The sequence below is a fragment of the Pteropus vampyrus genome, unplaced genomic scaffold (genome assembly GCF_000151845.1).
Source record: "Pteropus vampyrus isolate Shadow unplaced genomic scaffold, Pvam_2.0 Scaffold6, whole genome shotgun sequence".
NCBI lineage: Eukaryota > Metazoa > Chordata > Mammalia > Chiroptera > Pteropodidae > Pteropus > Pteropus vampyrus.
In genome coordinates, this window is record NW_011888787.1 from 2,291,720 (window position 1) to 2,315,137 (window position 23,418).

General features: G+C 38.3%; 1 protein-coding gene across 1 annotated transcript in view; it reads left to right on the forward strand.

The window, feature by feature from the left end:
* Positions 1-23,418, forward strand: part of SPAG17 (sperm associated antigen 17) — a 162,099-nt gene that overhangs the window by 92,455 nt on the left and 46,226 nt on the right. Inside the window, exons 18-25 of the mRNA XM_011368749.1 lie at positions 6,528-6,709; positions 8,272-8,369; positions 12,519-12,758; positions 13,769-13,880; positions 15,874-16,032; positions 17,233-17,346; positions 19,725-19,900; positions 21,840-21,960. Coding sequence (XP_011367051.1) covers positions 6,528-6,709; positions 8,272-8,369; positions 12,519-12,758; positions 13,769-13,880; positions 15,874-16,032; positions 17,233-17,346; positions 19,725-19,900; positions 21,840-21,960 — 1,202 coding nt within the window. The remainder of the gene's footprint in view (positions 1-6,527; positions 6,710-8,271; positions 8,370-12,518; positions 12,759-13,768; positions 13,881-15,873; positions 16,033-17,232; positions 17,347-19,724; positions 19,901-21,839; positions 21,961-23,418) is intronic.

Consider the following 23,418-nt stretch of genomic DNA (forward strand, 5'->3'; position numbering starts at 1 on the left):
TAATTCTTCATGTTGATTGGCATGAAAAGAAAACAGGACAACGAGCTGCCCATGATGCCCCTCTCGGTGGCTGTTACTGCATGCTGTGGGCAGAATGCTTTGGAAAAGGCCAGGGTTAGAAGTCACGTAGAAACAGTACGTATCAGGAAGACGGCTCACTCGTTCCTCTAAAACAGCCTGGTGTAGCAGAGAGTGCTCCATGGAGTGCGAATGGTGGCATTTAGAGTCCAAAGAAGCTGTGAGCCCGGGCACCAGAACTTATGAACTCTGAGTCCTTGGGCAAATCTCTTATCTTCTCTCCGCCCCCGTTTATGCCGAAAATGAGGGTTTTAATATTTTGAAACGGGAAAAACAGTTGTACCTATTTATCTGGAGCTTTAAATGATGATAAAATGAGATGATCTACATAAAAACATGGAAAATTTAAATCAGTAACTGTTTGCCTTAATTATTAGCGCCTAGCCTTAATGGAAAGCACCTGAGTAAATGCCTCTATGCCTGGAGGCTAGTAGTTGTTTTTCTTTGAGTTGCTGAAATGCTCTCATCTTGGCTAACAGTGTGGGGACAAGGGGAGGAAGAGCAGGGGACAGAGAAATGCTCTAGCGAGAGACCCTTCCCTTGGGGAAACAAAGACACGACACTGCGATTATTTCGATTTTCAGGTTCTTCAAGAAGCTAACCAGCAGTACAAGTGTATCGATTCTTATTACCACACCCAAGACAACTCTTTGCTGTTAGTCTTTCATAACCCAATGAATAGCCAGCGTCTGCACTGTGAATATTGGAACATTGCTCTTCACTCCAATGTTGGATTCAGGTAACCAACTTAGTTATCTTAGTTTAGCGAGCTTGCTAGTTACTTAGTCACTTCGCTTTTGGTTCCTTAGCCTCAGCTAGGTAGTTCAGCTCCATGAGTACATTCGTGTGGCACTATTGATTCAGTTCAGCTCGCCGAGTTGAGTATCTGAACCGTGCCAGGCACTGTGATAAGCACTGAAACTATGTCACTGAAGAAGACAGCCATCGTCCTGCACCCACCGAGTCTAGTGGAAGTGTTATTACCTTACATTTGATTTGTTTAGATTCCAATAAAATCGCCTCTGAAGGATTTCATGTAGGAACAACGAAACGTGACATTCTGAATGCCACTAACCAGGCCTGGTGGTCCAACCTGGCTAATCACTGGGAGGGGGGAAACTGAGGCATGAAGAAGATGCCTGAGTTTGGAGAGGGATATGTTTGGCTCGGTCTCCTAATCCCCCAAACCCAAGCTGTCAAGGTTTGTGGTGGGCAGGAGCCAAGTGGCCTGGGGTGGGACACAGCCCGTGACCCTTCTAGGATGTTGCTCTGGGAAAGACCCAAAGGTGGAGCAACTGAGTGACAGACATATCAGCACAGTGGCCTGGTCTCAGCAAATGAGATCTCTGCAATCAGTGATTTTTCTTTCTTCCGAGCTCCTTTGTTATTCTTTTGCTATCTTAAAACTTTGCTCTCTCTTTTCATTAATAATGAGGGCATTTCATTATTTTTTCAGTACTGGTGTATCCAGTATTTATAATTTGTATAACATTGTTTTAGTCGTAAGAAATACAGAAAGGTATAGAGAATGGACTTACAGAATAATTGGGGAAACTGGTTGTGCACGCACGCGCACACACACACACACACACACACACACACAAGAACTCACATTCTAAAGTCATAAAATTGTTTTTTTAATTAAGGCACAGAAAAGGTGCACCAAGCTAAAATATTGAACTATTAAATCAGTATGTTTCTATGTTTTGTTTTTTTATTGCCAACAATTTTACTTTTCATTTATTTTCAAATCTCTTTTGCTGACTAGGACTTCCAATATAATTTTGAGAAGGCATCCTTGTGTTGTTCCAGGTTTTTAATATTTAGCTTTTAAATTTTTTTTTTTTTTTGCTGTAGGATTGATGTCAGTACCCCTTGTGAGGTTAAAAATGTTCCCATCCTGTTACGAGTTTGCTGTGAGTTCTTAATCATAAATGATTGTTAAATTACATCAGATGATTTTTCTGCATCATTAGGTGTTTTTTTCTTTTATCTGTGGAAGTGGGAAATTTCATTAATAGGCATTCTACTGTTTAACCAACCTCGTGTCCCTGTGAAAATATAATTTGTTCGTTATGTTATCTTTTTAGTAAATTGCTGCATTTAGACAGTATTATTATTATTACTTGTTTTTACAGACTGTGTTTGTGTAACTTGTTTAGCATTTTATTTTCCTTTCTTGTTAAAGTAAGGGCTTTAAAAGTTCTTATAGTGAAGATCTTTGGTAATAAAATCAGTTTTATTTACTTCAAATGTCTGCATTTTAACCTTGTTCATGAAAGACAGTATTGCTCAGGATATAGCTCCTGATTGACAGCTAAGTTCTTTTCAGCACATTGAAGAAAATCATCCAATTGTCTTCTGAATGCCTTTGAAATTGTTGAGATGTAAACATCGTTATTAATGGTAAATGTTACAAGCATGCTCTGTAAAATCAGAAACAAGACCAGATAACCACTATCATCAATTCTACGCGACATTTAATTAAGATTGAAAGCAGCAAATAAATTAATAAAAGTACATTAAAGGTATAAGAATTGAAAAGGAAGAGAGGAAAATTTCGTTATTGACAGTTGAGGTTATTATCCATACAGGAATATCCCAAAATAATCTATTAAAATATGAACTAATGAGAGAAATTAGTTGGAAACCATATTTTTAATTGCACATTTGTGCAACACAAATTATTGGAAAATGTGATGTTTAAAAAAGGAAAAGATCGTATTGATGATAGAAACCAAAACTACAGAGTACCTAGAAAAAACAAACCCTGGGCTGTGTTATGCACACCCACAGCTTCAGCAAAGGAAGCCCATACCTCTTTCCACTCCTCGCCCGAGTGAAAACGTTAGCAGTGCATTGCTTCAGGTATCACAAATTCAGTAATAAAACCCAGCATAATAAGTTGACTTATTACCTAGACTTGATAACTTAATAAAATAAATAAGTTATTTATATTTATACAATTTCTGTCTCTCAGTAATCTGTTTTATAAGATATGTTCCATTATTTACTTCTCAGGGGTTTTTGTAATATTCTCCCAAATGTGTAAAAATGTACCAGAGATGTATCAGTGTTATGCTAACCTCATGGAATATATTGATAATTATATATGTTTTTTATGTCCTGATTCTCCAGCACATGATGGTTGTGGGTTCAAGTTAAGAACCAAACTCGCGCAATGCGATAGGCTTTAACCCCTATCTGTGTTTCCTTAGCTTTCTGAAAGAATACAGGGCAGGAAATGCAGCATGACCAGCACGTTCCTCTCATCGGGAGGCCCAGCAGCTGCCTCAGTACCCGCATCTCCTGCTTCCCTCACCCACACTGGCTGGGCATGGCTGCTGAAGATGAGCACCAAGGTGCTGTGTGGCCCTCCTTCACCCAGACAAGCCTCAGCCTCAGTCTCCCACCAAGACCTACATGCCAGCTCTCAGCTACCTCATAAAGGTTCATGCCCACAGATTCTGGGTGTCACAGCCCACAAGGCAGTCAGAACTTTCCACATTTGTCTTAACTCTGTAGTTGTCAAAAAAACAGAAAATATCGTCAGAAGTCGGATTACGAGGTCATTTTTCAAGGTCCCGTTGCCAACCCCTTGCTCACACATACAGTACCTTCCACGATATACACAGTATGTTATTTTGTAATGGGTAAGAACACTTCACGTGGAAAGCCTTTCAGAGTTAGCGGCTTTCTAGGTGCCAGATGGCTTGGCCTAGTGGAGAGATGCTAGTGTGAAAGGATGAAGAATACGTTGTTTATAGCCTTTTCAGCTCTAAAGTTAATCCTCTATTCAAGTTCTCTAGTTACTCAATTACCTTTGGTAATTTATATTTTTCTATGGGATCATGCATGACATCTAGATTTTCCAGTCTATCTGAATAAAATTATTCTCATGATAAATGTCCATTTCTAAGAGAAATGTATCAATGTCTGTCTGTATGATTCTGGCTTTGCCTGTTTCTCCTTTCTGTTACTTCTGCATGTGTACTGTGTGTGTATGCGCGTATGTGTAAATTTATTTTTGACACTGTTTTTAGGAGCATCCTTCTTTAGTGGATTGTAACTTTTATCAACATGAAAAACATCCATCCGTGTTCTTTTTAATGCTTTCATTTTGAATTTAACCATGGTTTATATTAATATTTGTTGGATTTTTAATATAAGAATTTACTGATATAATTTTCTCAATCATTTTACATGTCACTATATTAAAGGAAAGTCGACTACAGTTCTTAAACTAATAAGGGGATTATTTTTCTCCTGTAGCAAGAAATCTAGAGTTAGACAGTGTCTCAGGGGTAGTGTAGCTATTCACAAAAGTTATCAAGGACCCATTCTTCTCCTGGCTTCCTGGTCAGCCATCTGCCACCATTTTATTTTTCTGCATCATTTCAATTTGTTTATGTACCTCAAATATCAGCTTGAATTTTTTCAGCTACTCTGAGAGCTGTATCTTAAAAGATTTTAATAATAATTATAATAGTATTAAAGAACTTTAAGTTTTAAAGAATTTAATCTGTTCGTTTTAATTTTTATTCATAATGTGTTTGGCCTCATTCTTACCATTTAATTTTATAAATATATTTCTATTTTAGGATGAATCTCTTCCTGTCATTAGATCGAATTTTCTTAGTTCACTCTTAGTATGTAATTTTTTTAAGTCATACATTCTATGCATATTTTTCAAGAGATTACACTTATCCTTTTAAATCACATATTTAAATATTTTTCTATCATAACTGGAGTTCATCAGTATTAATACTATTTTGCAGAAAATGTTAAAATTTTTAACATAGTTTCAGTGACTACCAAAAAATCTACTTCCCATTCCAAAATTATCTCGAAATTTTGTTTCCAATTGTAAAATAATATTTTTAATCACAAATAAGTAGCATAGTTCTTTACATTTGATTATAAATTTCCCTTTTTTTTTTTTCCCTCAACCCTTTTCCTCATATTCCATGTTGTCTTCTTTCTTGGATTTCTTATTTCATGCAGCTGGAACACATTTGTGAGTAACTCTTTCAAAAAGTGTCTGTGGGTGGCCAACTTCATAACTCACTGCGTGCCGAAATATTCTTTACTTTCTTATCTCATTTAAATACTGATTTGGCTGGATATATGAGCCTGTGTTCCCCTATCATTGATCAGTAGTAAGGATTCTGGGTTCTGGTTGAAATGTAGAAGAATCAAAAGCTTCTGAGCAGAAGAGAGACACGGCCCGATTTTAGAATGAAGAGAATCTCTCTAGCTGCTGTGCTGAGAATAGACGACGGGGGGTCAAAGGCAGGAACAGGGAGACCCGCTGGAAGACTGCTGCCGCCATCCTAGCAGGAAGTCAGAAGGAGTCGGATTGTGAATACATTTTAAATATGTGTTTTTAAAAAATAATTTGGATTTTCTGACAGATTGGATAAGGAGTATGAGAAAAGAAGACTAGTAAAGGATAACATCCTTTTCAAATGGAAGTGTAGACTTGCCATCAGCCGAGATGAAAAGCTCAGGGCTCCGATGGTCAGTTTAGGCTGGAAGATGAGGAGTGAGTTTCGGGACATGTTGACTTTGAGATGTCTTCTACCTTCTAAATGATAATGATGACTACTGATAATTCATCGTTTATAATTTTCATTTTATTTCTCTAAAAGGGATCAAGAATTAAAATTGTGAAGCAATATAGGTATAGAATCCAAATAGCTTTATTTTTTTCGAAACTTTAGGCCTCACTTTCACACAATTTGACAATAACTAATCTTTATTGTCAAACCTAAATATTTAAACTTATTTTCTCAGAAACAACTCTCTTTGGACATTCATATGGTATAAGTATATGTAACATTTAGTTTAAAATAATTACAATAATCAGTATTAATAGAATGAATGGATTTGGGAGCAAATATGACTGACTCCTGGTAATTAGAAACTCACTAATGTGAGCATAAGTGCAGGAGCAGCTTAGGGCATAGTATTTAGGACATGGGTATTCAAAGGGCCAATTTTATAGCAAGACTGGAGTGTTTCAGTTAATCCAGTGAATCATTTAGCTGGCAGTCAATTAAAACTGAGTTTCTATTGTGCTATAAAATTGTCCTACAAAGAGATTGCACCATAGAATTCACAGTCTGGAGAGAGACCCTTTCTCTAAACTGTCATCAACTCTCGGTATTATCAAACATTTTAATCCTTGACTCTGGTAGAAATATATATCGTTTTTAAATTTACATGTCTCTAATTGTGAATGAAGTTGCACGTTTCTCATATGCTCACTGGATATTTGTATTTGACTACTTTGTACAAAATATATCTGGATAGACCTGAATCAATTACATTTGTCAAATGGACAATTTAGGATCAGTTCGTTTGGAAAAGTTCATTTGCACAGTCAATGTCTTAAGCATTCATTGACTTTAACTAATGTTGCCATCTGCTCTTCTTGGTTTTATAAGGAATTATTTGGAACTTGTTGCAAAATCCATTCAAGACTGGATCATAAAAGAAGAAGCTATATATCAGGAATCCAAAATGGCCGAGGAAATCGCTAAGACCAAGGCTGAGCTGGAATTGAAATACGCTGCTACTGCCAAAATTGTTTCTTCTAGCAAAATTTTTTCTGTTAAAAAATCTAAAAGTAAGCAAGCTGTTATACTTTATACATAAAGTCCAAAGACATTCTTTTATTTCTTAATTAAATCAGGATTGTGAATATTCCAGGATTAAAAAAAGTTGCCCACAAAATTCCTGTGACACTTCACTGTCTCTAAAACATGGAATAGCTGTGTTCCAGATACGATGAGAGCATGCCTGAATGGGGCATTGACCCTACCTCCTTGCCAGATCTGGAAGATTCAATCTATTGTGCAGATCAAATTTGATATTAGGGACATGACAGATACCTTTATTTTGATAGGATTGGCAAATTCAGCTATTTTAAGATTTGTTGACAATATATGAAGTAAATTTGGAGTCGGTATGTCTCCATTAGAATAATTATAGATTCCAAAAGTGAGGTTAAAACAAGTCTTTCATAGAAGAGCAAACGGAAGAGCCCCAAGACTAACTGGGGGTAGGAATCTAAAAATAAAGGGAAAAGAGATTTTTCAGGGCCTGTGCTGGGACTTGACAGAATGTTGGATAAATACATATCTTTGTTTCTGTTGTTAATTTCCATGGTTTTGATGCTGTCGGGGGAAGGGAGAAGAGGGTGACTAAGAGAGGAAAGACACTTGATTTAAAAAAATGAAACGATGAGATAATTGGTCTGGAAAATAAGAATATTTCATTGAGTTTGTGCAAAGAGAAAACTCCATGTTAATAACATTCATTATTTCTAATAGCAAAAATTGAGAGTGATTTCTCATAAAGAAGCAAAGCTATATAATTTCCACCATTTTTGCACCTTATCCATTACCAAAGGAATTTGTGCTTGGCTTGATTCTAAAATAGAACTCAGAAAACAAGGTCTATGATGAATCATTGGCCGTCCACCTTAATGGCTTACAGCATCATCTGTCGTCCATCAGCTAGGCCTTCCTCCTCATGGAGGCTCAGCAGGAGAGCACCGATACCTGGGATAATGGATGAGACTAGAAAAAAGAGAAGCAGGGCCTCCCTCACACGATCGTGTCCAGCAGGAAAAAATTGTGGGTGGACTGCCTTTTCCTTATTCTGCCTCTGAACAGAACCCAAAGCTTGCTAACTAGCTGGGTGGTTGAGGAGATCCAGAAACTGGTCAATTCGGGATTGAAATACACCCAGTCGGTATTACATTCAGTTTGCAGCCTCACAAGTCAGGAGAGATGTAAATCCAAAACAGAACGACTCTGCGATGGCCAGAGCAGGGCTTTAATATGGAAGGGGAAGGTAGATTTGTTCTATATGGTCTAAGGGGTTAAACCAGGATTGATTAGGTGAAAGCTCTAGGGAGAGAGTCCAGATCATTAAAAGCTTCAAAGTCTTAACATGCCAAGAATCGAATACGCAGCCTCTACTGACCGTAAGCTTTTCCTACCTGAAGGAGCTCAGCTCCACCTCAAACACCCACTCTGGCGGTGGCGAGAGAGAATTCAGAGGTGAAGGAATTGGGGGGTTGAACTTAGAGCCTTTGAGATCCCCTACAACCTGGACATTTGGTTCTCCTATGAAACTTCGTTTTAGAGAATTGCTAAGAACTTTAATTCTCTCTGGTTATAGGTAACAAAGGAATGAGCAAAACGGAGATAGCAGATGCAGAAAAAGAAAAAGAGAAAGAGAAGGAAAAAATTCCTTTCATTTTAGAAGGCTCTCTCAAGGTAATCCAAGGAAAGACAGATGACACTGATCCATCGCGAATGCAGAAATACTGTGGGATAAAGTGTTTGTGCGGTATAACAGGAAACGACCTTTTTGCTAAACTCTCAGAAATAATTGAATCTGCAATGAAAGGATAGCGTCCCCACCAAGCTGTCTCCTCTACCGGATGACAAGCCTTTAAGGAATGGAAGCTGTGCCATTCATTTTTAAAATAAGGCAGATCCAGGGCACTGCCTTGTTCATGTTCAGTATTACTTTCTGCTTCTGTGGCAGGTGTTTGTTTTTAATTGGAATTTTTCATTACAAAAGTAATTTATGCTTTTACTGCCCTGGCTTTCCAAAGCCCCTGAAGTAAGAAATATTAACAATTTGGTGTGTTCTCTGTTCGTATAAACATGCATGCACATATATAAAGAAGATTATCATCTATTTGGTTTTGATTTAGATTTGTTTTTTTTCACTTTCCACATGCTTTTTTTTTCCTAGCAATATATATAAATATCACTTCCAGACAGTATCTAGAGATCTAACTTATTTGCATAGCAATATGTTAGTTTATAATTTGGATATATCATAACTTATTAAACAATTACCTCATTAATATCTACCATTTATGTTTCTATTTATGCAGAAAGATTTAACTTTTATGTAGTCAAATCAATCATTTCTTGCTAAAAGTTAAAAGACACAATGCCAAATTTTGGCCAAATGTATGAAGTAAAGTGAATTCTTACACTGCTTGTTGAAGTGTAAATTGACACTTCCACTTTGGAAAAATGGACAATGTGAGGCTAAAGAGAAATCATCTGCTTAACTCCAGTATCCACTGGAGTATCCACTGGAGTATCCACTGGAGTTAAGCAGACAATTTCTCTTTAGCCTAACAATTCTACTCCGAAGTATGTACCTAATAGAAATGCCTGCCTGTCCACCAAGACACATGGACAAATTGTTCTCGCAGCATTATTTTCAACTCTCCCAAACCAGAAACAATGCAAATATTCATCAGTAGAATGCCTGGTGTGATTTCCTGATGAAATCGTATGATGAAATACTATGTAGCTCTGGAAGTGAATGACCTATAGCTGCACCCAGAACTATGAAATGAATCTCACAAGCATCATGTTAAGCAAAAAAGAGTTAAAAGAATACATACATTACGTACGATTTTATTTACGAAAGGTTTAAAAGCAGGCAAAGCTAAGCGAAAGCATTACAAATTCAGGATCGTGGTGGTGGGGCGGGCAGCGGGAGTGGCTGGCGGTTGGGAAGAGGCGTGAGGCAGGGCTTTTGGGGAGCTGGAGACAGTCTGTTTCTTGACTTGGTGCTGGTAACAGGAGTGTTTGCCTGGTGATAATTCCTTCTGCTTTTCCCTGACGATTTGTGCTCTTTTTGAATGAAAGTTATAGTTTATAAAAAGTTTTTAAAAATCTGTCGCTTCTCATGGTTTCAGGGCTTTTATGTTTTTTGGGTTCCATCAAGTTGATTCACTTTGAGATTTCACATTAATTTTCCTTCACTCTCTTAGAATATTTTCAGAGATACACTTTTTATAGTCAGATATCAAATCTGTGTGAAATTCATTTTTTATAGAATAATGTAAGGGTCTTACTTTTTATTCCCCTAGATGGACTGTCATTTTACTAGCACGTGATTTTTTGCCTCTTGACTCAGAAAGTCTGAAATATATACCGTCTGGCCTTTGATAGGAAAAGTTTAGAATTTATACACTCTATTTCTATTCTACGAGTGGTCGCTCTAGAAATTCGACTTGTATACATAATTTGATGAAGTCTAAACTTAATAAAATATCTTTACTTTCTTCCAGAACAATACAAGGAACTACTAAAATTATTTAAAATTTGTTTCTCCTCTCCCAAATTATGTTTGTTTTATCTTCATTTTTCTTGTTCCCATGAGTTACACATTATCATTGTCATTGGTTTATATAGTCAGCATTATTGAAATTTAGCCCCATGCTTATCATTTGTTTTGGTGAGCATTTCTTCTCATACTTTATTCTTTTAGAACTTCCTTTAGTGTGGGGGTCATTGCTATTAAACCTCAGGTTTTAATTATCTGAAAAATGGCTTCATTTTACTCTTATTCATTAAACATAGTTTTCATGTATAAAATTCTTGGTTGAATTTTTCATATCTTCTTAGTACTCTCAAGATGTTGTTCCGTATTTTCCAGGCTGACATTATAGTTGTTAATAAATTGATTGTCAAACTAATTTGTCATTCTCTTATAGACAGATTATCTTTTTTCTCTGGCTGCTTTTAAAACATTCAGTGTTGTGCTGATAAATGTTTAGCAGTAGCTCTCTAGGAAAAAAATGTATGTATATATATATATATATGTTTATTCTAAATTTTATTGATATATAGTATGTATCGCAGATAATTTACAAATAATAAAACATATATAGTACTAATATAAATTCCATTTATCCAGTTGATTCTCATAGAACGCTGTCATTGAATTTTACTAAGCTTTTGTATCCTTGGCCAATCTATGATTACAATTGACACACAAGTGTAGTTTCAATATAAATGCCGATTGGTATTTTCGTTAACATAAACAAGTAAGGCAAAAGTGAACATCAAAGGGACGTATCTCACTCATTCATCAGTGACAGGAGTAGCTTCTTTGCTGAATCAGGTAATAGTTTTAAGTACTGGAAAAATATTTCCTCAACTTTTTGTGCTAATGACAATGTTACAGCTCCAAACATGCCACACTTTTAAATTTAATCTGTAGCAGTAATGTTTTCTCCATCACTTTCTTAAGTCAAGACAATTAACAGTCAGTCCCCGCTTTGTAGCATTTGCGGATCTCTGTAGTGTGAATACTCCCACGTGGCTGATTTCAAACTTCCAATGTGAAGTCACTGAGTAGGGAACTGGGAGCAACATACAGCAGCACCACCGTTATATTTCTACGATACAGATAGAATTGACATACCTCAAGCGCAAATAAATAGTGAAATGTAACAAAAGAATTAGATGAAGAGCCAGAGGAGAGAAAGAGCAATTAGAGGGATCGTTTTATAAACTACGTAAATGTCTAACCAATGTACTGTATACTTGAAACTAATAAAACAAAATTTAAAAAATAATAATAATTAGGAAAGTGGTAAGTTTTGAATATTTATTGCCTTTGTTTTAATATGTTATTTAATTGCGCATTTATGTGATTTAATTTTTAACAACGGCTGTGGTTAACCGGTCTCAAAATTCCTAAAAATATAAAAATAAACTCTTTCAAGTCAATATGAGCTGGGTCCAGCACACTGCTGTTACCTTATGCTTTTGTTTCCTTGGCCTTTCTGAATGTTAGAACTAGTGTCTTTCATCAGCTCTGGACACGTCTCAGCCGTTATCGCTTCAAAAACTGCCTTTTCAAAAGCACTTTTTCCAGGAGGAATTTCAAACTCGCCTTGTTGTTTTTGATGCTCTGTTTCTTACTCACACTTACACTTTCTATGGCGACTTGACTTTATTTTACATGTCAAAATACTTACTTTTATATTTCCTATTTGATAATTTCAGTATCCACAGCCTTTGCCGATATCATTCCTGCCGTCCTGAGTGCTCATCGCCCTCACTGAGTTAGTGCTGTCTCATAGCCTTTACCTGCCTGCCGGTCCTGCTGTGCCTTGCAATGATGATTTTTATATTTTACCCATAATTGATGGATAGTTTTTATTTGTTGTTACAATGTATTCATGATTTATGCCAAGAATACTGCTTTGGACATCTAGTCTACCAAATTGCTGATTAACCATGTTTAGGACCTAAATTGGGGATTGAACTAATGTTGAAAAGTCTAAGAGGCGGGGAGACCAGCGAAGAGGCTGATGCGATAGTTCAGGCCAAAGATAAAAAGACTCAGACTAAAGAAAATTACAACAGAGAGTGAGAGAAGAAGCTGAAGTGGAGAGAGCTCTCAGAGAATGGTCAGGGTTTAGTTTACAGAAGTTGGGGGAGGGAAGGGGACTCGAGGACGTCTCCAAGGCTTCCAGTTCAGTATTTTGATTGGTCAGATACTACTTACAAAAATTATATTAAGTATTCTCCAAAATGGACCTTAAGGGGATGTAATTTGTTTCAAAATCCCGTTACATTTTTAAAATGTGTTTACAGGCATGGAAAGAAGAACAAGATCGGTTAGCAGAAGAGGAACGCTTAAAGGAAGAAAAAAAAGCAGAAAAGAAGAGTAAAGAAGGTGGTAAAAAGAAAGGCAGGGAGAATATAGACAAAGCAGAGATTAAGACTATGAAGAAAAAATCTGTTTCCAAGGAAAAATTGAAAGAAGAGCAAGCAAAGATCCCAGAAGAACCAGCGGAGCTCATCCGGCAGCCAGAACCCAAGAGGGTTTGCCCGGTAAAGTCAGCTTTTTAAGAAGCTTTATTGGGTCTTTAATAATTGTTTTGGAGGGGAAAAAAGGGGGGGGCGGGAAACAGCCTTTTGGGAAACAGTAGGTTCCCAGTCTTCACTGCCATCAGCGAAGGCCTAGGGCTTTCTTCAGCATAGACTATCTCGGACCTGTGTTCCACCCTCTGACACCTACTACTTCTTTGTATCCAGTCACCAAGAGAGGAATGCCCCCGGGCCAAATCTTCCCGTGTGCCAGGAAGCTAGGTTATTAAGGAAGGACAGTAAAAGCAGAAATTTGGCACAAAAGCATTTATAGGTTCATATAAATAAGTAACTGTGATAAGTCAAAGTGGACTCAAAGGTTGGCTTTCTCTGTCTGGGATGACAGGACTTGCTGAGTGCATTCAGTTGCTTGTCTGTCCCCTGGGTTTTGTCTGTATGCTTTTGTAAAGCCTTCCCTTTGCCAGTCTCTCCCCAAAGCAGTTGTGTGCGTAAAACCTAATGGGGAAGAAATGGAAAGAAACATAACAGCCCTTATCCCTTTCAGCTGCTATACCCAAAGCCAAGTTGTTCTCAAGTTTAGCATGTGTTGGAATCGCTTGGAGCTCTCTTAGCAATACTCGATAAAAAAAAAAAAAGTCTTTAACATATGACCTCCCAAAGTGTAAAGTGTCGATACTGCTTGATGTATCAGTTCACTGTAGAAAATGAGCAGCCAGCGGAAGAGAAATCGATTTCTTCCTGCGTTGCTCCGGCACGAGCCCAACGCCGTGTGCGCACTGGGTTGAGAGCGTGCGCCAGTGAACAGAGCTTAAAATCATGGACCCCCTTTAATTCTGCGCATCACCGGAGCATGACAGGAGCTGCTAAAGATGATAGGGACACTGGTCTCTGAGTCTGCCAGTGACAAATCATGTAGCAGAAAGTAAGCTTATGGTAACTGATGGGCTCACACAGATGAGCTGGTTTTCGTCAGTTGCAGCTCCACACTCAAAGTGTGATGTTTTCTCTTCTAGTTTCTTGGATACAATATGGGAAATATACCCATCCAAATCTCAGGAACAAATTGTTACCTGTATCCTTCGGATGGAGGGCAGATTGAAGTAGAAAAGACAACATTTGAAAAAGGTACATTTCGAACGTGGCTGGTTAAAGGCTTGGAAGATGTTAACCCGTTTGAGATCATGTCGAGCCTTTGTTCTCCCGAGTGTGACAGGAGGGAGTGGTGATGTGCCCGCTGCAAGTCCTGTCTGTGCCACGCTCAGCATTTGCAGACTTCGCATTCTTTTGTTACAATAGACTCTGCAAGGCACAGGCCAACTGAGAGGTTGGCTGGGGCACACTAATACAAGTGTTCTCGATGTTAAAATATTAAAATATCTTTATACCATTGGGAAATAGTATCATAGTAACTGCAAGAAGCAAATAGTTAATAACATTAATTACAGCACATAGTGCTATCCCAGAAGCCAAACCCATACTGTGAGTTTAGAGCAAATATGTCTGGTTTGGTTCCCGGAGCACAGAGCTTGGGGTCCTGACGCCAGTATCCAGTTATTTTAGCTATAGCGAAAGTGCCTCTGGACTGGGAAGTCTTTAAGTGGGAGAGGGGTCTTGCAGGTGAGCTGAGGAGGATGGGGCCTGGAAAACCCCTAGAGGAAATGCTTAATTATTCCAAGGAAAGAGTAGAGCTGTCCTCAGGGATCCTATCAGAGCCATCTTGCTAGGGCTTATCTTTCCACTGTGCTTTAAAAAAGATCCCTCAGCTGGGTGTGAGGACCTGGGCTTCATTTGACAGCTTGTTGTCTCGTGGCGGGCCTCGACCCTGAGAGCTGTGAGGAGGGCACTTTGTGGGAATGTGAGCAGGACCCTGTTTAACATACACAAGATTATGCACCCCGCAAGGGGCAGGCAACATGAATCTCCCACCCCTGCACTCTGCCTGTGACACCAGCCCCCTTCTAGCTCCCTGTCCTTCCCCAATCCTCTCTTCTCTCTCAATCTTTTCCTTCCTTCCTTTCTTTCTTTTTCTTCCTTCCTTTTCTTTCTTTCTTTTCTCTCTCTCTTTCTTTCTTTCTTTCTTTCTTTCTTTCTTTCTTTCTTTCTTTCTTTCTTTCTTTCTTGTCATCCAATAACTATCGATTTAATGAGGAAATCATTAAATGAGGAAATCATTGCAAGAGTTAGATGCCCTTCTCTATATGAAATCATGACTCCAGTGGAAGCGTCATTAGTAGTAACTGCCACCATCAAACAAAGCGTCACTCCAGTGATTTTTAAAATCAAAAGGCCTGCAAATTATTTATGTTATTTAAAGAATGGTTTGTGGTACAATATAGCAAATGCCAGACTGTTTTATTGTAGAAGGTTTGTTTATCTAAACCACAAATGAGATTTTTATTAACATGTAAGTACATATTTATATTATCATATGCGTTAGTATTTAACATTTGACTGTCATCCCTGGGTATAGTGTGCAATTACATATTAGAGAAAAGCACTGGACCCAAACTCTTATCAAGATTTGCATATACATACAACATATAAAAGTTTCACATGATTCATAATAAACACAGTATTTTTATCCGAAACCTATCAATTTTGAGAGATGATAGTTCAATCAAACTTGAAAAGAAAACACTGGATTAAAAAAAGACGGAAAATGCTGGGAGAGAGACAAAAGCGAGTCAGAACACTAGAGGAGAGAATGTATTGTTAGGAAAATTCTTCCCGTTTTTACTAACAGTGTAACTACCGTAACTGATGTGTATGTAACTCTTTCTTTCTAAGTCGTAAAACCCTTTCACACTAACTGTCTCACGTGATTGATCATAAAGTCGAGCACGGGTAGGCGTTTGCCTCAGCTAACTGATCCTCTCTCCTGCGATTTGGTTTGAGATGTGAGCAGAACAGCTACAGTCATCTCTCTGGTCCACCTGCCTTTCCTTCCTGGAATCGCACCCTCACTTCACTCCTTTAGGTGTCTTTACAAAGACGGTTACAGCCCTAGGTATTTCCGTTCCCTGGCTCGAGTTCTGTGCTGCGTGGTTGAGATGACTTGTCGAGGAGCTTAACGGAGCATCATGACCAGCCCATCTTCTATCCCATGATTCTTCTCCAGGCTCAACTTTTATCAAAATGAAAGTGAAAAAGGACAAACACAATTTTATAATTCATTTAAAAGACCCTAAGGAAATTGTAAAAAGGGAAAATAAAGAAGAGAGTTATTCTTCAGAAGACAAGAAAGAAGAAAGTCCAGAAGAACAAAGCCTTGCAAGGGGTAAGCAGCAGCATCCTTGTAGTGGTGGGGTTAACACTTCAGTGAGGTGTCCGACGCATCCACCCAGTGGAAACACACGTGCATTCCTTGCACTTAGCATGGGTAATTGTTCCAGATGGCAACTGAAGTGTTTTTGCCATTCTGCTTATATACGTTTTCCCCTATGTACTGTGTATATCATTGTATGTGAAGCCCATCTATAGTGGGCCACTTACTTGATTTTGTCCCCTCTAGGCACCCAGCTCTTGATTCCAGTTGTCATACAGCGTCTATCCAGCCTCACTACCTTTATGTAGCAACACTGAGTTTGCAATGTCCATTCTGGCCTAAATTTTATTTTATGCACATGTATCAAGTACGGTCTCCAGGATCCAGGCCCTCATTAATTGATTCCCTCCAATATCCATTGCAAATGATGAGGTTTCTTTCTTTACTGTCTTTATTACCTAGTTCTCCCTGTAGTATCAAATTTCTTAAGTTTCAAGGACAAGAGAAAAATCCTAAACTTGACTGCGAGAGTCTCTTGCCTGCTTGTAGATGAGACTTCCAAGTGGATGTCCACTGATTACATACCATGAAGCTTCCTAACAACACCATTTAACATCTCCAGGCCACAGCCCCTGGGGAAGTTAATTGCTTCTTGCAACGTGACGTGGGTTATACCTGAAAAAAGAGATGAGTCAATTCATAAAGTGTTTTAGACTCAGATTAGTAATAAGATCAATCACTGATCTTGCTAATAAATTAGTTGTGGTCATAGTATTTTCCAAACTTGAGATAAGAACACAATGTTTGACAAGTGTGAATATACCCAAGAACTTAAAACAGAAATTTTTAAATTATTTTTCTTTGTTTTGTGATATAAAAATATATGGTTTATTAGAAAACATTGGGAAATACAGGAATATTTAAAGAAGATAACAGTCACCAATAATTCTACCATCCCAGCAATAATCACTATTCACAATGTATTTCTTTCTTACTTTATCATCATGAGCATTTTATTATTCATTCAAAATTCTTTGAAAACAAGCTTTTAAAGTGATTTCATATTAATTCATTGGTATATACACATATATCATAATTTACTTGATCATATTATATTTTCATATATTTAGGTGATTCCCACTTTGTACTGAATTTTGCTTACATTTCCTTTTAATAAAATGGCAATATCCTTGATTCCATTTTATTTTTCAGGAATAACAAATCCCAAGAATAAAGCTGTCAGCAAGTTTGGATCTTTTTCTGCCACCCTGGAAAATGGAATCTGCCTCTCAATAAGTTACTATGGATCAAGTGGAATGGCACCAGGTGAAATACACAACAGAAAGGCTAAGTGTCCCATGGCCAAGGGTGTCTGCCCATCCTCAGGCTGCTCACTTGTTGATAAATATGTTCTGATTTAATGTCCCTCATTTCCCGAAGAGGGGGAATATATGTGAGTGTGTGTACGCAGATATGCATGTGTGTACATACATGTACAAATATAACCTTTCATACGTAGAAAATAACAGGGCTTCAAAACAGTATCATATATAATCTCATAATCACATGTTCATATCAGATTATACACACACACACACACACACACACTCTTAAAATTCAGTTATCTTTGTTAACTAGCCCATGAAAATAAGTCTGTTAGTTTGTGCCAAAAAAAGCACGATTTGCCAAGGAATCCTCTAGGTCTTCTAGAGAATGCCATTTTTATGAATCCTGTCATCATAGAACTGTTCAGTGTGCTTCAGAACATGAGTCTTAAAGGAGCGATTCATTGGACGTCGAGAAGGATTTTTTTACCCCACTTTTAATAAACAAATTCTCCAACTGGAGGCTATTTCTTTCCAAACCACAAAATAATATGTCTTTACTAAGAACTAATTAGGAAATCTTGCGGGTTCCCATGCATTTTACAGGGACCTAACCGCGACAGATTAAAAAAGAAGAAGAAAGCTTTACAAAATCACAAGACAATCCCTATGCTCCATAGCCTTAAAGACGATGGTGCTCCAATTTCCTGCCTTACCATGTAGTTCCACTTCTGCGGAGCAGCTAGAAAAGGGAATGCTAGACAGTAAGAACCATTGTATAAGTACAGTGTCGTGTGAAAGCATAGCACCTTCACAGGAAGAGGAAAAGGCGAGTGTGGCCGAGTGGAGGAAGCTGAGCTTGGAGTGCCCTATGTAACTGGCGAGCGGCAGAGGTCTTTACATAAGGGAAGGGAAGTGACATGATTTTAATCTAGGAACATGAGTTTAGTGATCGTTTGGAAAGTACAGGAGGTCCCATGTTACCAGTTAGGAAACTGTTGCAAAAATCAAGCACAAGATAATGAGAATCTGAGCTGAGGTACATAATTGGAGAGAAATTTCTGAGGGATTGGTGATTGGTTGGGTGTCCAGGGTGAGTCAAAACAAGAAAATGCGAGTGATCTCAATGTTTGATTTTGGAAGTAAGGTGCATGATTGGTCATGGCAGTAACTGAGATGGGGCACATAGGAGGGTTGCCTTGCTGGAGAGAGGAGAAGCTGAGTTAGACATGTCTGCAGTCCCACCTCCAGGAGGAGGTGGCTAAAAGCAGTTGGAAATGTGGATCGTTGGCTGAGAAGAACGGTCATGCCCTGAGGTGTAAACTTGGGAGTCCTCAGCATGTAGATGACAGTTTGGGGCCCCAGTAACGAATGAGATCATTCAGATCTAACATATCTAATAAAGATTCTCAGCCTGGGCTGTACATCACAACATCACAATCACATGTGATGTTTCACAGATATAAATGCCTGGGCTTTGTCCCCAGAGAGTCTGAGTCAGTAGGTCAAGGTGTTTTTATTTGTTTGTTCGTTCGTTCGTTTGTTTGTTCCATGAGTAATTATCATGGGAAGCCGGAGCTGAGGACATCTATCATTGCGTAGTGATAAGGGAAAAGCCTCTGGGACTTAATGACATTGAAGAGATTGAATCAGTAAAGGAGACTGAATAAAAATTCAGCAGAGAAGTAAGAGGAAATCCAGCTGGGAGTGCCAGCCCGGAACCCAGAGGAGAAAGAATTCAGGATGTCAGGGGTGCTCAGGAGCTCCTGTCCTGACATCTTTCCTCCACAGATCAGTGCTCCTTTTAGAATTCTGACAGTCCGTAACACCCCAGATGAAATCGGCCTTCTACAAGAAAATTTCTTGTATCATCTCAGCCAGAAAAAAAAATCTTTCTTTTCCGAGTGTTTTTATTTGTATCCCTTATGGTCCTATCTAATATGTCCTTCTATCAGAGCTATTTGAGTACAGATCTTATTTTGACTATTTTGGCTTCATAAGGTCTTTTGTATACTTGTTTCATTATTTCCTGCTGCTTCAAACATTTTGCATATAAGACCCTCTCAATAAATGTCTCAATTAAATGAAGAGATGGTCGTTAACCTATTGTTAGGAGCTCCCAATCTAGAAAGGAAGGCAAGAATGTGAAATAATAACTCAATCAAATATACTGTTGAATTAAGGACCTCAAATATTTTGTCTACAACCCTGATTTTCAAATCAACTATATTAACCCCTGAAATATATCCAACTGATAAGTCATATTCAGCAAAGTAAAAATTATTGACTTGTATAAATGTTTGAGATGTAAATTTCATTTAACAAGCATATCAAATATGAATGTCTGATTTTCTGGTTTTCTCCTTTTTCTCTTTATAGAGGATAACGACCCCGATTTGGAAGCAATGTTGACTATTCCGTCAGCACTGACGCCCACAGTAATTCCCGTGATAGTACCTGTTCCTCAAGCCAAAGGAAAAGGGAAAACAAAAGGCAAAGAAAAACCCAAAGAATCTATTAAAGAAGAGGAGCACCCAAAAGAAGAAGAAAAAAAGGTGAATGGACCTTGCCATGGATTCCCAAACTCTGCTTCTTCCTTCGTGTCAACTACTTAAAAATTATGAGTCACATCAGCAGTGTAATTACAGTGCATGCATTTTATTGTGCAGATGCATTAACATTCCTTGATGTTTAAATTGGAATGGACAAGAAGAGATTTGCCCACAGGGGTTGAAATCCCACGCCAGGAGACATATTGTCACATACAAACTCTCTCAGGTCATTCATTCTAAACTTGCAGTGATTAGTTCAACCTTTTTCCCCCCTCGTTCTTGGATGTTCTTTGCTTTTGGTTGGTCACGTTCCTACATTTCTTATTTTAAATACTTTATTTAGTTCCATCGAGATAACAGTTGGAACAGGAGCATCTCTAGTGGAAAGCACTTCCATTTGGTAGACTTGGACATAGATATTGACATGCTAAGAATTCAACAAGACGGAGTCCCACTTCTGTCGAAAGGGCTCTACCTCCACCCCCTACCTCCAACTGTTCATCAGATGCACACACACACACACACACACACACACACACACACACACACACACACACACAGACGCATACAGGCTTCACCTCTAACCATTTGCCTGATGGAAGAATACAGATCACAGGAGGTTCTAAAAGAAGTATAGAAAGGAAACCACTGATCGAGTCTGGACTCTTTCGGTGTTTACTAGCACAGTTGTAGAGTTTGTACAATGTACAAATATCCAACTTATTAGAAGAAAAAAAATGATGTTAAAAAATGATCAGGGACCCGGATTCCAGACCCTAGCCCTTTAAAAGTTATGGATGAATGTCACTTAGCCTCTTCACCATATACATTTACGTAGCTATTCGAGGTGAGTTTTCTGAAGCCAGGACACTTGACCCTCGTTAACTAAAATGTTCGAATGTTGAGCACAGTAATCCCAGGTAATTTATTAATTTGGCCAAAAGCAACTTCATAGCAAACCAATCGGTTCACCCAACATTTTTTAAAATGACAGCAGTGGAAGGGTGGGGATGATGGCTGGTTTTGTGTGTGATGGTGGACTTGGTGTGGCAGGTTCAGTCTCTGAGCATGATCGTTCATTTTACAGAAGTCCATACGCTTTCTCCTCTGAATTTTGCTTTGTGTTTTTAATCGATTTGCAGCTAAGTTATTCAGATTTTATTCTGTTAGTAACAAAAGCAATAAATGATCAATAATAGAAAACTAGTTGGAATAAACTAAAAATCTGTAATGGAGATCAGTTGGAATGATTTTAGTGGCTAACAAAAGAGAGTCAATTAGAAGACCTTACGTAATTATCATTCGTATTGGTTGGAAGTAACCACATAACTTTCATTCTGGAGTATGTGTAACCTAGCAAGGGACCCAGTCTTAGCATAAAATTAATTAGGATTTTTAAGTAGACATACCCAAACTCTCATTAATTTATAAATAACCTTTAAATAGTCTATTATTTTCTTTTGTTTTAATTACTACAAAAGCAGTGCATGCTCATTATAAAAAAATAAGGACTCATATCCTAACAGCACATGTCTAGCATTCCAAACATAAGAATTAGACAAGAAGGTAGTAGGGATGTTGGTCTGCCCTTACACCTGCACTTGCAAACAGAGGCATCTCTCCAGGCTTAACTCAAGTCCCACTCCGTGATCCTTTCCTAATTATTGTCATTGACTTTGATAGCTCCCTTTTCTGAGGAAAGTTGTGCCAACCATTTGGTGTTGTTATTTAACTGTTTCACGTGTCTGCGTGCCATCCTGCAGGCTGGATGTAAGTTGTACAAAGGTGGAGACTCATGCATCCTCATAGACTCCATTGTAGGACCCACTAGTCCTGGACAAGTCATATTCTGAGCCCTCAGCAAGTTCTTGCTCAGTCATAATAAATCAAAAACTCACTTAGAAAATGACAAGCAATTATTCACATGTTAAATTATTCACAGGAAGAAGTAGTCTTAGAAGAACCAGTCTTAGAGGAGACTGTTTACGTCCCCACCTTCCAAAACTTGAATGTGTCTTGCCCCAGTGGGCTCCTAGTGACCTTCATTGGGCAAGAGCCTACAGGTGAGTGCTAGGTGGGGTGGGGCAGGGAGGCAAGGGGGGGATGTCATATGGAAAACAGTTAAATCACCATTGGAATTGTGTTTGTTCCTTCCAGTTAAACAGACTTGCTGTTGATAATGAACAATAGGCTAATAATAATAATAACCATTTTGGGACACTTACTGTGGGCCAGGCACTAACTAAGTACCATACACGACGAAATGCAACTACTATAAGCTAAGTCCTAATTACTCCATCTTACAAAGTAAAGAAATTGAGGCTTTGGAGTTTCAGTAACTTGCCCAAGGTCAGTCAAGTTATAGTGGCAGAGATAAAATGCCATTCTTGGTCCAGCGATGGCAGAGCAAGTGATCTTAACAAGTCCTGTGTGGTCCTGTCTCCCTCCCTCTACAAAGGGCCACAGCACAGTACTCAGCTGCTTTGACCAAAGCAAAGGACAGTGGGATGAAGTAGATAGAAATAACGCAGGTCCAGGGGATTAAGAAAGCCAGTCTCAGGTGTCAGTAGGTAATTTTATGGAGCCTGTGATTTCTGTTGATTCTGTACATGGCTCCTAACCTATTAAGATAAGTAAGTCCAAGTAGAACTTCTTTAATTAATTGATGGGCCATCCACATTGGCGATTGGATTTGAGTATTATTTAAATGGAGACCCCACTATGCGTTAGAATTAGGGAGGTGCAACAAAGCAAGCACTGCACCAGGACCTGAGTTCTAACTCACTCTGCGGTCTCTGGGCCGTGCTTTTTTAGTCTGATAAATGTTATATTAGTGGATTCTGATTTTTTTCACAACGAAATATCCTCTTTATTATAATTCTTAATGTATTCACGTTTGGAAAATGTATCAAAGGAAAGGAATATGTCTATTAAAATACTTCGATGTCATATTTACCTGCCAGCCAAATGAAAAGAAATGAAATGTTGTAGTTGATCCGTTTCGTCTCGATTTTGCTTTTCATTTTGCTTTCCAAATTATTAAAAACAGACCACGGACCCTTGTGTCCACTTCCAAGGATTCCTAGTGGTCCAAGTTCTCCATGACGAGACCCACTGTGTGTGCTATAAGACTGATGGCCGCTAAGGGTCTTTCCAAAGTCTAAGATGCTATGAGCGCCTTGAAAGGGATATTGTTTTTAAGTTCAAGGACATTTTGTTTGTTTGCTTATCTGCTTGGCCCTATTATCAACCCCAGGTTAATATGTGATTTACCTGTCGTCTTTCTGTTACTTTCATTATCTAGTCTGGGTAGACAACATGGTTAATAATGACTGCCTGGGACACATAATATTTTTAGAATCTTCCAAATATTATGAATATCCTAATTAAAGTCTGAACATAATTACAACATAAGTACCAAAGCAGCGATAGCTTCATCAGGATCAGCCTTGGACATAGAGAGAGAGGTCATGTGGTATAAGAAAGAGATTAGACTTGAATTCTTTCCTGGATGATCTTGA